At 44.5% G+C, this 13,661-nt stretch overlaps 1 protein-coding gene across 2 annotated transcripts; it reads left to right on the forward strand.

Moving 5' to 3' along the window:
* Positions 1-13: 13 nt before the first annotated feature.
* On the forward strand, positions 14-13,397 carry KCTD21 (potassium channel tetramerization domain containing 21). Of its 2 annotated transcripts, XR_005816163.1 has the most exons (3): positions 20-69; positions 7,338-9,150; positions 10,707-13,397. XR_005816163.1 is itself a non-coding variant. In XM_040544458.1 (2 exons), the coding sequence occupies exon 2, from the start codon at positions 7,368-7,370 to the stop codon at positions 8,148-8,150; it is 783 nt and encodes a 260-aa protein (XP_040400392.1). In that variant the 5' UTR covers positions 14-69; positions 7,338-7,367; the 3' UTR covers positions 8,151-13,397. The 2 variants fall into 2 exon arrangements, 1 of the variants encoding a protein (XP_040400392.1); XM_040544458.1 differs by having other exon boundaries at positions 14-69; positions 7,338-13,397.
* Positions 13,398-13,661: the final 264 nt, after the last annotated feature.

Genomic DNA, 13,661 nt, shown 5'->3' on the forward strand with positions numbered 1-13,661 from the left:
TTGCTTCCTCCTCCTCCTCCTCCTCCTCCTGCGGCGCCCGGGCGGGGACGGGGCTCGGCGGGGCCGCAGGTGGGTGCGGGGCCAGCGGGCGCTTGAGGGGAGCCACCCCAATAGGGGGGGGAGTGGGATGGGTTGGGGTCACCCCCTTCCCATCCCACCCCGAGCTGGGGAAACTGAGGCACGGGTGGGATTTTTTTTGGGGGGGGGAGCTGCCTGCTGGGCCAGAGAGGCCAGAGGGAGAAGGGCTTTGGGATGCGGGGAGGGTTTATTGGATTTATTCCCATTATTACTACCACCGTTGTTATAATTACTGTTAGGATGATTTTAGCATTTTATTCTGCTTTGGTGAATTCCCGGCTGTGCAGGGAGGAGCCATCCCCACGGTGCCTCTCAGCATGGCGCAGCAGCACCCGGCAAACTTTGTCCCCCCGCCCCCCCCCCCCCCCCCCCCCCCCCCCCGCTTTCCCCAATCCGATTTTTCTGCATTTCACGGATTTTCAGCACTTTGGGGAACGCAGAGCGAGCCCTGCATGCCCACAGCTGGCTCTGCGGGCGGCCGGGTCGGATCCTGGCTGGCCCCTACTTCATTCGTGCGATTTCTGAGCACTTTTTGGGTCGTGGGTTGGCGATCGCTCAGCAGGACACAGGTGGTCGCCTTCCACGTGTGTAGGATCAGCAAAGAAATGAGTTTCTGGAAGGTACTCCAGCGGTGCAGACGCTTGGCCATGAGAAACCAGGGCAAACCTTTACCGGGGCTAGCATTACAGTGGCACAGGCTCCCTCCCTGCCCTCCCGGCGATCTGTTTTGCCAGCACGGCCTGCAGATTTCGGAGGTCACAGCCAGGAGGGTGCTGAGAGCCCCCATACCCTGGCTTTTATTCCCTGAGCATCCCTGCAGCCGCATCTCTCTGGCTCTGCGCTCCCCGTCCCCCTCCATCTTGTCTTGTACGTTCTCCTTCAGCAGCTGTCACCTTCATTTCTTTTCCCTTCTCCCCACCGCGTGCTGACACTCTCATTCCTCGTATCTCAGTATGAACCTGACCTTTGTTTTATATTTTCTTCCCCTTACTGTGCACCAGCCATATTTTCCTTCCCCCATCTCCCACCCCCCCTTCTCTTTGCCCAGAGCTGCACGTTGCTTAAATTCAGCATCTGCAGGTGCAGCCTTCTGCGGTCGCCTCCATCCCTCAGCAAGCAGCAGCAGCCTGGACCTCCTGCCAGGAGATGCTCCAGACCCCAGGGAAGGAGGGTCCTGGCCTTGGAAGGGATGGAGGAGCAGCACCGCCCCGCCAGCGAGCCGGGGATGTTAGGAAAGTCGGGTTCATGCTTCCCTGTCGTCTCATCAGCAAAGGGGTATTCCTGTGTTTAATGCAGTGTGATTAGAAAATAAAACTCAAGCCACTGGTGAGCTTTTCCCCGGTATTGCAGCAGGCAGCAGACGGCCAGGGATGTTTCCTCGAGGCTATAGGGGAAGGGTGAGGTGGCGTTTCCTGCACGGTGCCTGCCGGGAGCTGGAGTCCCTTCCCGCAGCTCTCCGCGTATTGCAGAGGCTGGCAGAGCTCCTCGTGCTCGGCCCGGTGGCCAGACCGAGGCGGGATTGGTTTCCATCCTGCAGCGACGGAAAAACGTGGGCTTTCCTCTGTAGGATTACTGTAAATAAGCACGTAGTGTGTAGAAGGCGTGTTGCAAATATTTAACCTGCCGGAGCTGAGCATCAGCTGAGATCAGTAAGTGCATCAGTGGTACCCCAGGGGAGGATTAAGCCCCTCCTTATAACACATTTTATCCCAAATCCTTCCTTAAACCCAGCTCTCACGTGATGCCTGCTGGGTGCTGGGGGCTGCCTCTCACTAAGGAAGCCGTGAGCTGAGTTTTATTTTTCTTTTCTAAATCCTTCTTATTTTATTTCCACTTTCCATTTGTCATTCTTCATTATGATTTTTCTCCAAGCTATCACTGCAGGGTGACTCCTGGATGTCAAAGTGCTTTCTCTGAAGTCCCCATAACACAAATTCCTAGCTGAGGGTCTTGCTTTCCCCTACAAAATCACCCCCTAGAAAAGGGACGAGGTGACCGCAGGGCTGGTGTCTCCACCTAAACCCAGATTTCGCAGCCTTACGAATGTTTTTCCGCAGGACTCGGATGTTTCGTAGAAAGTGGGATTTTCACCCCAAACTGACGTGCTCTGTTGTAGTCAGACATGCTGGTGCAAAGCGTGGGGAATTGGGAACAGAGCCCAAACCCGATCAGCCTTTGGCTGCTTATTTATTTGACATTAATGCACTCTAACGAAGCAGACTGGAGCCCAGTGCTGGGAACAACCATCTCCTCCTGCCGAACCGTGTCTGAAGTCTCCGGCTGCTTGGATATTTATTTTTTTTTCATCCCTCCTTTTTACCCCAAATCAATCTGGCCCCTCCCGGCACAGAGCTGCTTCCTGCAGTGCATTACCTGGCCGGCCTCGCGCGGCGTTTCTGCAGCCGCCACGGCTCTCACCGGCTCTCTTGGGCAATACTCAAAAGCCAGGGAGGTTTTTTAGTCTGGCTCTTCCTCCTGGTGCTTAGCAGAAACGGTCCCCGTCTTGCTTTCATTTTATTGCCACTTAGGCTTTCATCGTTGCGCCCACCTAAATAATTCATCTCTTATTTTTGCTGCGTGTGTGCTTCGCTGCTTGTTGTTACTCTGCAGCTCTTTCTTAACTAAGCTGCATGTTTCACTGTCTTAAACACAGGTTTCCAAAGTTTCAGCTGTGGAGGGATGTTTTATGGGTTGGGAATCGAAGGGTACACTGTAAAATTAATCAGCGGGGCAGTGGCATCTATATAAAATTAAAATTAAAATGCACTCCTCCCACATCACAGACCTCGCCCTTTGCTGCTCCGCGTTTAATTCATTTCACTAACGAGATCCTCTGGATGATGCTCTGAGCAGCCTGTTAACCCCGTCTTACGTGCTGCCTCCCCAAAATCCCCCAAAATGGATTCATTTTTTTTCCCTGCCACTTGTAAAGGGAAACCTGTGTCTGTAACCAATTGCTGCTGCTTTTGTTTTCTCACTCCCAGCAAATGCTTGGGTTTACTTATTAGGGAAACCAAGCCATTGCTACACCTTTTCCCAAATAAAAACTTCATTTTGTTTTCTCATCTGCTTAGTATCTTTTGTATCTTTTCTCTGCCCTGCCAGTATTTCTAGCTTTTGCCAAGCTAGTATTATCTTTATTTTGTTAATGCAGAGACAGTTTTCTCCAAACATTTAATGAGATTGTGAAACAGAACCAGACATTTAATCCCTCATGTTTCATCAACTCGCTGTTTCGGGGTAGTTTTTTTTTTAACTGGAATGACCAATTTTTATCCCAATAAGCAACCAGAAAACTCATATTAAAAATGGCTTTTCCTGTGCTTTATATATATATGCAAATGTATATATTCCTTAAGGAAAGGTCCCTGTTGTTTTTCGTTTTTTGAAAATGTTATAAACATAACTTTAAAGTTTACAGCAACCTGCATGTTCTGGCTAAAAAGGGTAAACTGCAGCTTTGCTCATTTTTCAGAGAGGTTAAATACTTAGCAATAGTTGTGCCATTTGCACCATTTTTACTTAAGGAGAAACATCATGAATGATGCATTTTTGGATGACTGCTTGTACACGTGTGTTTTGTTTTTTTCCAAGTTGGGTGAAACTGGCACTCCATTAAATTATACATGCAGAATTTTATTTATTATCTAATTAAAGCACTCTTAAATGCGATGAATAAATAAGAGGGGAAATAAGCTTGTCCAAAGCTGTTTTGCATTTAAAATTGTTAAAGGAAGCATTGCAGATAATGAAGGAACTGAGCTGGTGGTTATAAATATGTGAAGATGTCAGTAAGTGAAAATGGGTAGATTTTGTCATTTCCCACACCGTTTCCTTGCTTCCTGCTGTGTCAGCCCCACGACTCTCTCAGGTTCAGACCAATTATTTGCTGAGCTAAACTTCTGGAATAGAAGGTCCTTATAGAAGTGGTTGCTTTGCATCTGCTGAGGATGCTCCTGCCAGTAAAACCCAACTTAAAATTTACAAACCCTGGTCTGCTGAAATGCTCAGATGCTCAAGCAGCAGCTTTGACTCAGAAGTTGGACTTCTCAATAAAAAATCATCATGAAGCAACGCTAGTTTCTCTCAATTTACATTATCTGAAAAGATTATGTCTTTAAATAACTGTAGGTTTTTATTTATTTATTTCCATAACACTAAATTACATCCGGTTTTTTGAAAGAAAAATGTATTTAAACACAAATCACTCTAAAAGCACATAATAATACTGTGCTCTTTGGTGAAATCCACATCATCAGCTCTCAAATTAGATCTCTAGGTGATCTAATCTGACTGAATTTTAAGTACTGCTTTGGGAGCAGCTACACAAAAGGCTTTACTGTAATTCTCCGCTTCCAAGAACTATAACCCAGTTCGTACTTGTCCTTGGGGACTGCAGGTTATAGCCACCCACGTCCAACTCATATGCTCTCCTGGAACCTCATCTTCGTGCAAATGCCACCAAACAGCAGTGAACTCTGTGCTGCATTCTTGGAGAGCCTTTATCTTAGGTTAGCAAAGAAGCCAGGTCTGATAAACCAGGGCACTGCCATGCTGGTTGGGCGAGCAAAGAGAGAACTCACAACCTGTTTCATCTGCTTTACTTCATATTTAGGGGTTTGTAAGGGAAAAGCAGCAGAGATTGATCTTTGACCACACCACCTGGAGCGCTGGGCCCAGCGCTGGGCCCCCCAGCACCAGCCAGAGCTGGGCACCCTGGGGAGAGCCCAGCGCAGGGCCCCCGAGGTGCCGAAGGGCCTGGAGCACCTCTGCCGTGAGGAGAGGCTGCGAGAGCTGGGGCTGCTGGGCCTGGAGCAGAGGAGGCTCCGGGGGCTGCCAGCCATGGCCACCAGCACTGCTGGGAGGTGCCGAGAGGCTGGAGCCAGGCCCTTTTTTTTTAATGTTATCCATTCAGATCAGACTAAGATGTCTGCCTCTCATTAATATGTGTATAACCAGCCAGGTTTGGGATCAGAATGAACTTAGGGTGGATGTTGAGTTTGAAATGAACACTGTCTTATCTTCTCAGTGAAGATTTGGGCCATCTGGTGGTCTTTAGGTTCTTGATGAGGGAATGTGCCAAGAGAAGGCTGTGACAGACCCACGGAGGGGGACATCTTGATGCAGCTGCCACAGGCTGGCAGACAGCATGAGAAAACTCCTCCCGTGGTACAAATAAGCAGGCGTGGGCTCAAAAATCTGCAAACATGACCTATAAAGAAAGAACAGAAAAATTTGGGTTGTTTAGTCTAAAACAGCCCAAGTGCTGGCAGAGGAGGGAAGCAGTGAACAGGCCTGTGGGGCCACTGTCAGTCCAGCCTCTGCAGTCTGCGTTATTTGCAGGGAGATGTTGGGAACACTTCTGTTCTTGGATGAAACTTGAAAAAATATGCATTTGGGGCTGGTTTTGTGAATGTCAGATTGTGTTTGTACCAACACTTTTACAGGCATATTGCAAGCCCTTAGGGGAAAAAATACACGGCAGCCACTCGTACAACAGAATTAGACCAGTTGGAGCCTATATATGATGGGTTTAAACAGCTCTTGACTCTAATTTGGGTTGAAGCCTTCAAGAGTGGGAAGTATGCTGAGACTACAGTGCTGAGGGGAGGTTAACACTGAAACAAATAGCTTTTTTTTCAGGGTGCTTTTGACTGAAGTTAGTAACAAGGACGGTCTTTGGTCATGGGGGTGGAGTGGGTGTTGTGTTGCTTTACACATGCGTCTTTATTTTCCAGTTTTATTGGATACTGGGTGCTAAGGCTTACACAAGCAAAGCCCTCAGTGGATTTACAGATCTGATTATTTCCCCTAATTATTGTGCAGTGACATATACGCTGTGTGCTAAGGGCCAACATGGGCTAAAGGGCTACGGGAACGTTATACTTGAAGTGAAATGCAGATTCTCCTTCGATCTGTTCATTCGCTACTTTAGTGTGGGTGAGTTTTTCACAGGAAAATATGCTTGCTGCCTAGAGGTGTAGTCATTTTAGGGTGCTATTACCAACATTATTCGGGTTTGAGCAGCCATAAAATCGGTATTACAGCACACGATGAAGTTCTTCCAACCTGTATTTTGCTGTGACTGCAGAGCTGATAGCAATGTTATCCTGTCTATGATTATTCCATGACTATTTAGGCTTAATAAACTTAATTTTAAGGCAGCTGTTTGGCTGCTTTCTGTTGGATGACCATAGCTACTACAGCAAGAGCTACCTCATATCTCTGCAGCAAATACTGATGGGTTCCCTGCTGTTTTTTAAATAGTCAAAGTAAAGCTGGGAATTAACTTGTTGATGGATTTGGATCCAGCAAACAAGGAAAAACAGATGTGCAATGGAGCAGCCAGATTTGCAGATCCTCATCTGGTTCCAAGGTGTAGCAGAAACATATCCTGAATAGAAAATGATGGACTTGCTCTCTAAATAGGCTTAGCGTGGGGTCAGAAAAAGTGCTAGAGCTGGTGTAAGGAGTAAGGAAAGTATGGTAGCAGGTGAAGGGAGGTATGTACCCTCCAGAGGCAATGATGCTTAACTGCATCATAAAATCACATCCTGTTTGTCTCAGCTGATTGCAGAGGAGCTGCACAGAAGCTACGTCAACTGAGGATATGGCCCCAATTAATTAGGAAATGTTCTCTAAGGCATGGTATGTTGGAATGAGAAAGTCTGATTTATTTTTTTTATTTATTTTTTTTTTTCTGAATGGAAGCGCTTATGGCAGCACAGTTCGCTGGCTCCCTGGTAGGACGACTGCACACAAATGTGTGCTAGGGGGATTCTGCCACCACAGCTTTGTAGCTTTAATTACATCTTGATATGCAATGGAAGATATTGGGAATGTGTCCGGTTCTTGTCCTGCCTTTCTGTTTCCTCTAAATCCTGTGGTCATGAGGGAGATGAGATCAGGTGAGCCTAGGATATAACTCTTGAAGTCGGCAGTCGTTCTGCTGTAGGCACCTGTGGGAGAGATTTCACATTTAACATGACTGTAAAGCTTTGGAAGACCCATGATTTCTGGCACTAAATTAAATTAAACAAAGCCCTATTAAAGACCCTTAGGAGAAAAAACATCCTTAAGTTTCTTCTCAGGATACATCCTCCAACAGTATTTCCCAAGTTCCAATTCCTATGATGAATTATTGCCATGTAGTTACCCAGATATATTTAGTACTCTTTTTTTCCCTGTTCCTTTTGAGCAGGTTAATGCAGCTGAATGTGTGGTGTTGGATTTTTTTTTTTATTTGCTTTATTTTTTAGAATTAGTCCCAGCACCGTGACTTTTCCATCATGTCAGAACCCATCACGCTCAATGTTGGAGGAAAACTCTATACCACCTCTCTGTCCACCCTGACTAGCTTTCCAGACTCCATGCTGGGGGCCATGTTTAGTGGGAAGATGCCAACCAAGAAGGACAGCCAAGGCAACTGCTTTATCGATAGAGATGGCAAAATCTTCCGCTATATCCTCAACTTCTTAAGAACTTCTCACTTGGACCTCCCTGAAGACTTTCAGGAAATGGGCTTGCTTCGACGGGAGGTAGATTTTTATCAAATTCAGCCTCTGATTGAGGCCTTGCAGGAGAAGGAGGTGGAGCTTTCCAAAGCGGAGAAAAACGCCATGCTCAACATCACCCTCGATCAGAAGACGCAGACCGTTCACTTCACCGTTCGAGAAGCGCCCCAGATCTACAGCCTGTCCTCCTCCAACATGGAAGTGTTCAGCGCTAATATCTTCTCCACATCGTGTCTGTTCCTGAAGCTTCTCGGTTCCAAACTTTACTACTGCTTCAACGGAAACCTCTCTTCCATATCCAGCTACCTGCAGGACCCCAACCATTTGACCTTAGATTGGGTTGCAAGCGTGGAAGGCCTTCCCGAAGAGGAGTACACGCGGCAGAACTTAAAGAGACTCTGGGTGGTGCCTGATAATAAGCAAATCAATAGTTTCCAGGTGTTTGTGGAAGAAGTGCTCAAAATAGCCCTGAGTGATGGCTTCTGCATAGATTCTTCTCATCCACACACTTCGGATTTCATGAATAATAAGATTATTCGCCTAATTCGATACAAGTAGGAATGGCTGTTTATGGTGGTGCCAGCATGGAGATAACACAGGTTAAGTGTTTCCCTTTAAAACACACTTACGGCCTAATTCAGAATCGTGCTTACCTGGATTAAGAGTCACTAACAGGGAGATGATTTTCCTTTAATGTATTTACCGATGCGATCTTCCAGAATATGTCCATATTCTAAACAGAAGGAATAGAAGCGCCTGAATTAAGGATTGGTTCTGTCTCTGCCTCCACCTCTAACCTGCTGTACAACTGTGGGGAAAATCATGTAACTTCTACCCTTACTACATTTTCCAGTTGGAAAATGGGATGGTCCTTAACCTATCCTGCAAGGGTGATGAGAATGTTCAGTAATCAAGATCTGGAAAGCAGCTGGAGATCTGATGCGGTGAAAGAAGCCATGGAGCTACAATCCAGTGGCCAGCCCAGGGGGGCACATTTTCCTTGTCTTACCATGTCGCCTGCATGGAGCACGCAAGAAACTTGTTGGTTCCACAGAGAAGAAGCCTCGCCACATGGACACATCCTATATAGCTGTAAAGGACGGTGCAAACTGCAAACGAGTAGGGGATCCTGTCCTGTCGCCGTCCGAAGGTGACTCGTTTGTTTTTTTTTCCTGAACCCTGGGAGGAAGCCCCTGCTCTGTTCTGCTTTCAGGGAAGCCGTGTTTGAATGATGTGACTGATGCTGGGAATGACCAAGAAAGTCATAACAGAGAGAATGATGTTCTTACAAATTGAGAAGATTGTGTCTGTTGGGGAACTTTGCTTTGGATGCTCTTAAACCTTTACATTCCAAAGTCATCCAAGACCACTGGTCCTTTTCTTTCCCTTACAACACTATTATTTGTCCCGAGGATGCTCCCAAAAACTCTCAGAGGTGAAGATGTCAAGAGGGCAGAGGCCCCCAAATAGATTTTGAATGGTTGAACCTCTTCTGCCTGGACACGGCCTTCTTTTGTCTCCCTTGAGCAGTGCCAGGAGCGTATGGGATGGTCTCGAGGTAGGATGGATTCCATCTGAAAGGACTATTTTTCCGTCATTACCCCTAGTATTTTTAATTATAAAACCAGGGGCTCAGTTTTCCTACCCCTGCACATTGAGCCATTTCTTACGTCCTTGTGAAGCGGTCAGACTGCTAAGGCAGCATTTTGCCTTCTTGCTTGGATTTACTGTCCAGTTGTCAGGGAGGTAAGGCAGGAGGAAAACAGAGGTGATGACAATGATCAAGCCCTTTCCTAAAAGCCTGGCCTGTGCTATAATGATCAAAATGATGATTAGCTCTAGGCATCATTTGTGCCACGTTCAAGGTGGTTCATTCTCAGCTAATTATGTTTGAAAGTATCCTCGGTGTCCCTAACCAGATTGCTACCAGTGTGCATGAGAGACCCTCCAGAACATTTCCCATAACCTCTAATGAGATAGAAGGGAAAATGCAATAACCAATTTTTGCATTTGCAATTTTATTGCTTCCAAAAGTTCTTGGTAGGGGGCTGCAAAGCTCAGTATCGCTCATGTTCTTGTTTCCCAAAGCAGCTAGTCTGTTGCTGTGTTAAGCTGACCCATAAGCAGCATAAAGAAGTGTTTTGTACTGTTGTAAAAAACAGCGAGAGAAATATATTTCTACTGTCCCAAGCTGTAATTGCATGAACAACACAAATCAGGATGCTGATGGTAAAAATCCACGTTCTGTAGTTATTAACAACCTACTATAAACTTCTTGCCCTGTCTGCCTTGGTGCAAGACCCACCAGCATGATGATGGAAGTGGGACCATGTTGTTAGGAAGCGCTGACTGGCATTGAAAACCTCGGAACCATTAAACCTGGCCATTTTTGCGAGCCTTGAGGGTTGTAACCAGTATGTTGTGGCCAAATTCCAGCTTGTGGCACCATTCTTCTGGGTTTAGCTGCATTAGGAAGAACTTTCTTTTCCCCGCTCCTGCCCTGAACTGTGAAGCAGGAGTCATCTGGTCTAGGAGTTGCCGCATGCCACTGACAAAGCAAAGCAAGGCCAATGTGAATCTTATTTCTGCCACGAGTTTGCCAGTCAATTGGACATTCATAGTGATGATCTATGCATGTGATATTATTATGAGCTATAAAATACCATACCCGAACCCTCTTTCGTCAAATCTATGCCTTCAAATAGGTATGCCCTTGCTGAATTTATGATAACAGTTTTTGGGGGATGTCAACCGTGTATTTTTTAAACTCAAGCCCTTGAGAGTAGATTTTAAATGATTCGTAACAGGAATTCTTGTATGTCAGGACTAAGAGTACTAATCTGTAATTAGTTTCCTTTCAGCTTGAGTTCATCAAGGGGCAAGAGCAGTGTGCTTAAATCTCATTTGAAAGGGGGGGGAAGGTCTGACCTACGCCCCTTAGAGCTCTGGATTGGTACTACCCCATTCTGTTTCAGAAAAAAAAAAAAAAAGAGAGAGATTTGTATCATTCATTTTCTGGTGAAAAGCATGTAAGAGTCACCAAAAGCACTATGCATAGCTTTATAGAGAGCTTTAATCCTCCATTTTGCCCCCACCCCTTTTTCTTTTCTTCAGACAGTAGCAGAACCCACACTAAAAGCAGTCATATAGTTCCTTAAAAATCTGGGCAAGAAATGAAGAGTGCCCCAACGTGGCCCTAGTAACTGGGGCAATCTGCTGAGATGGAAATACGGGTTTGAATCTCCACAGACCAAGGAGAGAACTGATCCAGGTCTTCATCTGGAGTGCCTGAACCCATCAGGCTGTTATGCAAAAGATGGACCACTTGAATCGACATTTTTCTGTGCTCAGGTAACTAAATCAGGCGAAGGTAGGGTTGACCACAAATCTCTGTTATTTATTAATATGCAGAGAGATGCAAAATTTCCTACCAGTGTAAAGACAGGAATGAAAACAGGCTTTGGGAGGAACACAAAAGCTTGAAATACCTCTAAATTGTTAGACAGAATAAACACCTTTGAGAATGAGGTATTATTTATAGTACCACAGCAGTTCTGCGTGCTACCAAGTATGTGAAAGAAGTGCTAAGCAAATCATCTGGGATTGCAATCAAACATGTTATACAAACGTAGTTGCTATTTCAACGTACATGCTAAGCTAAATTTATAGCTGCTCCCTAATTTTGCACTCTGCGAGTTATGTTGTAATGACTGTTTGTAGGCACATTCTCTCTCTGAAGCATTTGTTCCCTTGTTATCTTGATAGCTGGCTTTTGCTTGCCTTCTTTTTCTGAGCCCTAGGGGTGTAACTTGCTTTTCTTTCACCAGTCAGTAGCACTGGTGATTCTTGTTCTCTGCAGTTCTCCTGAGTTAAAGAAAAGTGAACATGCACAAAGCCATATCAAGTGCTTAGGATACAGCACAACCTCATCTCTAGTCATGGAAAGCACTTGACATTTATTAGCAGTAACATCTAAAAATTATTTCACTGTTGGAGTGGAATATTTCCTCTGAGAACAAACTTATTTTTTTCATTAAAACAAGGAAAGAATCTTTCTTTCCCTTAAAGTGAAGGATGGTTTCTTCCACACCTCAGAGCTTATCTCCTGTTCTGATTCTGCCATCAGCCTGTCCCCTTCACCACCTCCATCTATAAAATGAGGCTGACATGCACTTTATTTTTTTTTTTAATGGCCTAAATGCTGAGAGAGTCGCTGGGTAGAGAGATCAATAGTTTTAGAGCAGAAAAACATCAGAGTTAGGGCAGATGATAAATAAGTTATTAGCTGTACCATAATGGCATTTTCAGACATGTGCATGTCCATGGCACAGTGGGATTTCTTATAAGACAGAAAGATTATTATAAAGCATCTTAGTGGAGTCCAGAAAGAATCAGTCATGGATTTATCTTACGTGTTTTTTGGCTTGGTATCTCTTAATTGTCTAATAATGTCCAGTTATGATAAAAGGACTGAAACCATACCTAAATACTAAGATGTCTTTGGGTCATGCTGCTGTTGTTCAGAGTCATTAGGAGACAGTGAGAGGAGTGTTTGTTTCTGCAGGTGGTGGTAGGGAAATAAAAGGTGTAAAATGTTAGACCTGGAAGAATTCTTAAGTTAACAAGAATGTGAAGGGAGAGAATAAAGAATCTAGGCGTGTTCAGGAAAAGAAAACAGCAAGGTAAACAATGGAGACAAAGATTTTGTAGTGGAAGAAGGCTGTGATTAAAATGACTCACTGGTCCTCTCCAGTTTTAATCTCCTATCAAGCAACTTAAATATTGTCCATGCCAACAGTTATGCTAGTACCCTGTCAGATGCAGACAGCTTTGCTTAAATTTGCACGTGCTTTAAATCGCCAAACATACGCACTGCTGTAGTTACCCATATTTTAACTTGGATGCTGAATATAAATTGCTACTTGAGTTTACTGGCAGTAAGTATCTGCAATCAATCAGATTTATTCCCACTCTGGAGAAGGCTGGTGGAGTCTGTACATAAAGTTCAAAGGGTTGATAAATACTGCCTTCATCCCATGCCATGGACTGTGTAAAATAAATCTATGATCTTCTGATACTTCACAGATAAATGGAGGAGTTATGAAGAAGACTTCTTTTGGAAGCTTCGTTTTCACCCCATCCCTTTTAACTTGGTGTCACTGCTCAGAATTTCCATGTCTTTGGGAATATGAAACTGTCCTTGTGGCATGAGCAAAATTCTTTAATATCTCCTTTACCCACACACTGCTGGTCACAAACGTGCAGGGTACAAGCAGTGCTAATTAATATGTGATGCTCCCAGTAAAAGTCTCGTACATGAATTAGTACAGTCAGACATGTAGGTATTCTATGTGAGACAGGCTGGATCAGACATAAGTATGCAGATCATGCTGTCAGATTCACTCAGGAATAATAGGAGCAATGGTTTTCCTATGGATTCAGAAAATTAAAAATAAAAAAAAAGGAGCTACAGGGGAGGGCTCCATGGAGTAACTAATATATTTTCTCTTCCTCCTCTTTCCATTCTCCTCCCTCTTATTTTCTTGTTCCTAACCCCAATTTGGGATTTTTCAGGATTTTTCTGTTGATCAGAACTTGGTCCCTGATTCACTAAGAGCTATACTTTTGAATGAATGCTTTTTGGAAAGTGTCAAAAGATGGTTTTACTTTCTTACCACTTTTATAGAGATCCTGTAGGGTATCACACTTGAAAATCTGGTTGCATTTATCTGCCTGTAAGTCTTCTGTGAACTGTTACTAATATGTATTTTAGAAGACAGTAAATAAAATGTGAATGAAGCAGTAGATGCTCTGCCTGACATACATTTCCATGCAGTGATCTCTGCTGAATCTATAGCTTTTCCTCTTAGGATTCTACACAGTGTGTCATTGCAATGCTTCCCAAGAAGTCTCCACAACTGAGAATTATAGGAAGCTCACAAAAAAATAGTGTCATTTTAGAAAATATGCTTTTCTAAATAATCCAAGCCATTTAAAATGTTGTAGCTCATTCACGTTTCAAACGTGTAATACAGAGTATTCATTTTTGAACAAACCTTAATGTATTGC

This window comes from Cygnus olor, chromosome 1 (assembly GCF_009769625.2).
Source record: "Cygnus olor isolate bCygOlo1 chromosome 1, bCygOlo1.pri.v2, whole genome shotgun sequence".
Lineage (NCBI taxonomy): Eukaryota > Metazoa > Chordata > Aves > Anseriformes > Anatidae > Cygnus > Cygnus olor.

Excerpts from the sequence above, each read along its gene's own strand:
- KCTD21 (XM_040544458.1), top strand. The coding sequence starts at position 7,368 with ATGTCAGAACCCATCACGCTCAATGTTGGAGGAAAACTCTATACCACC.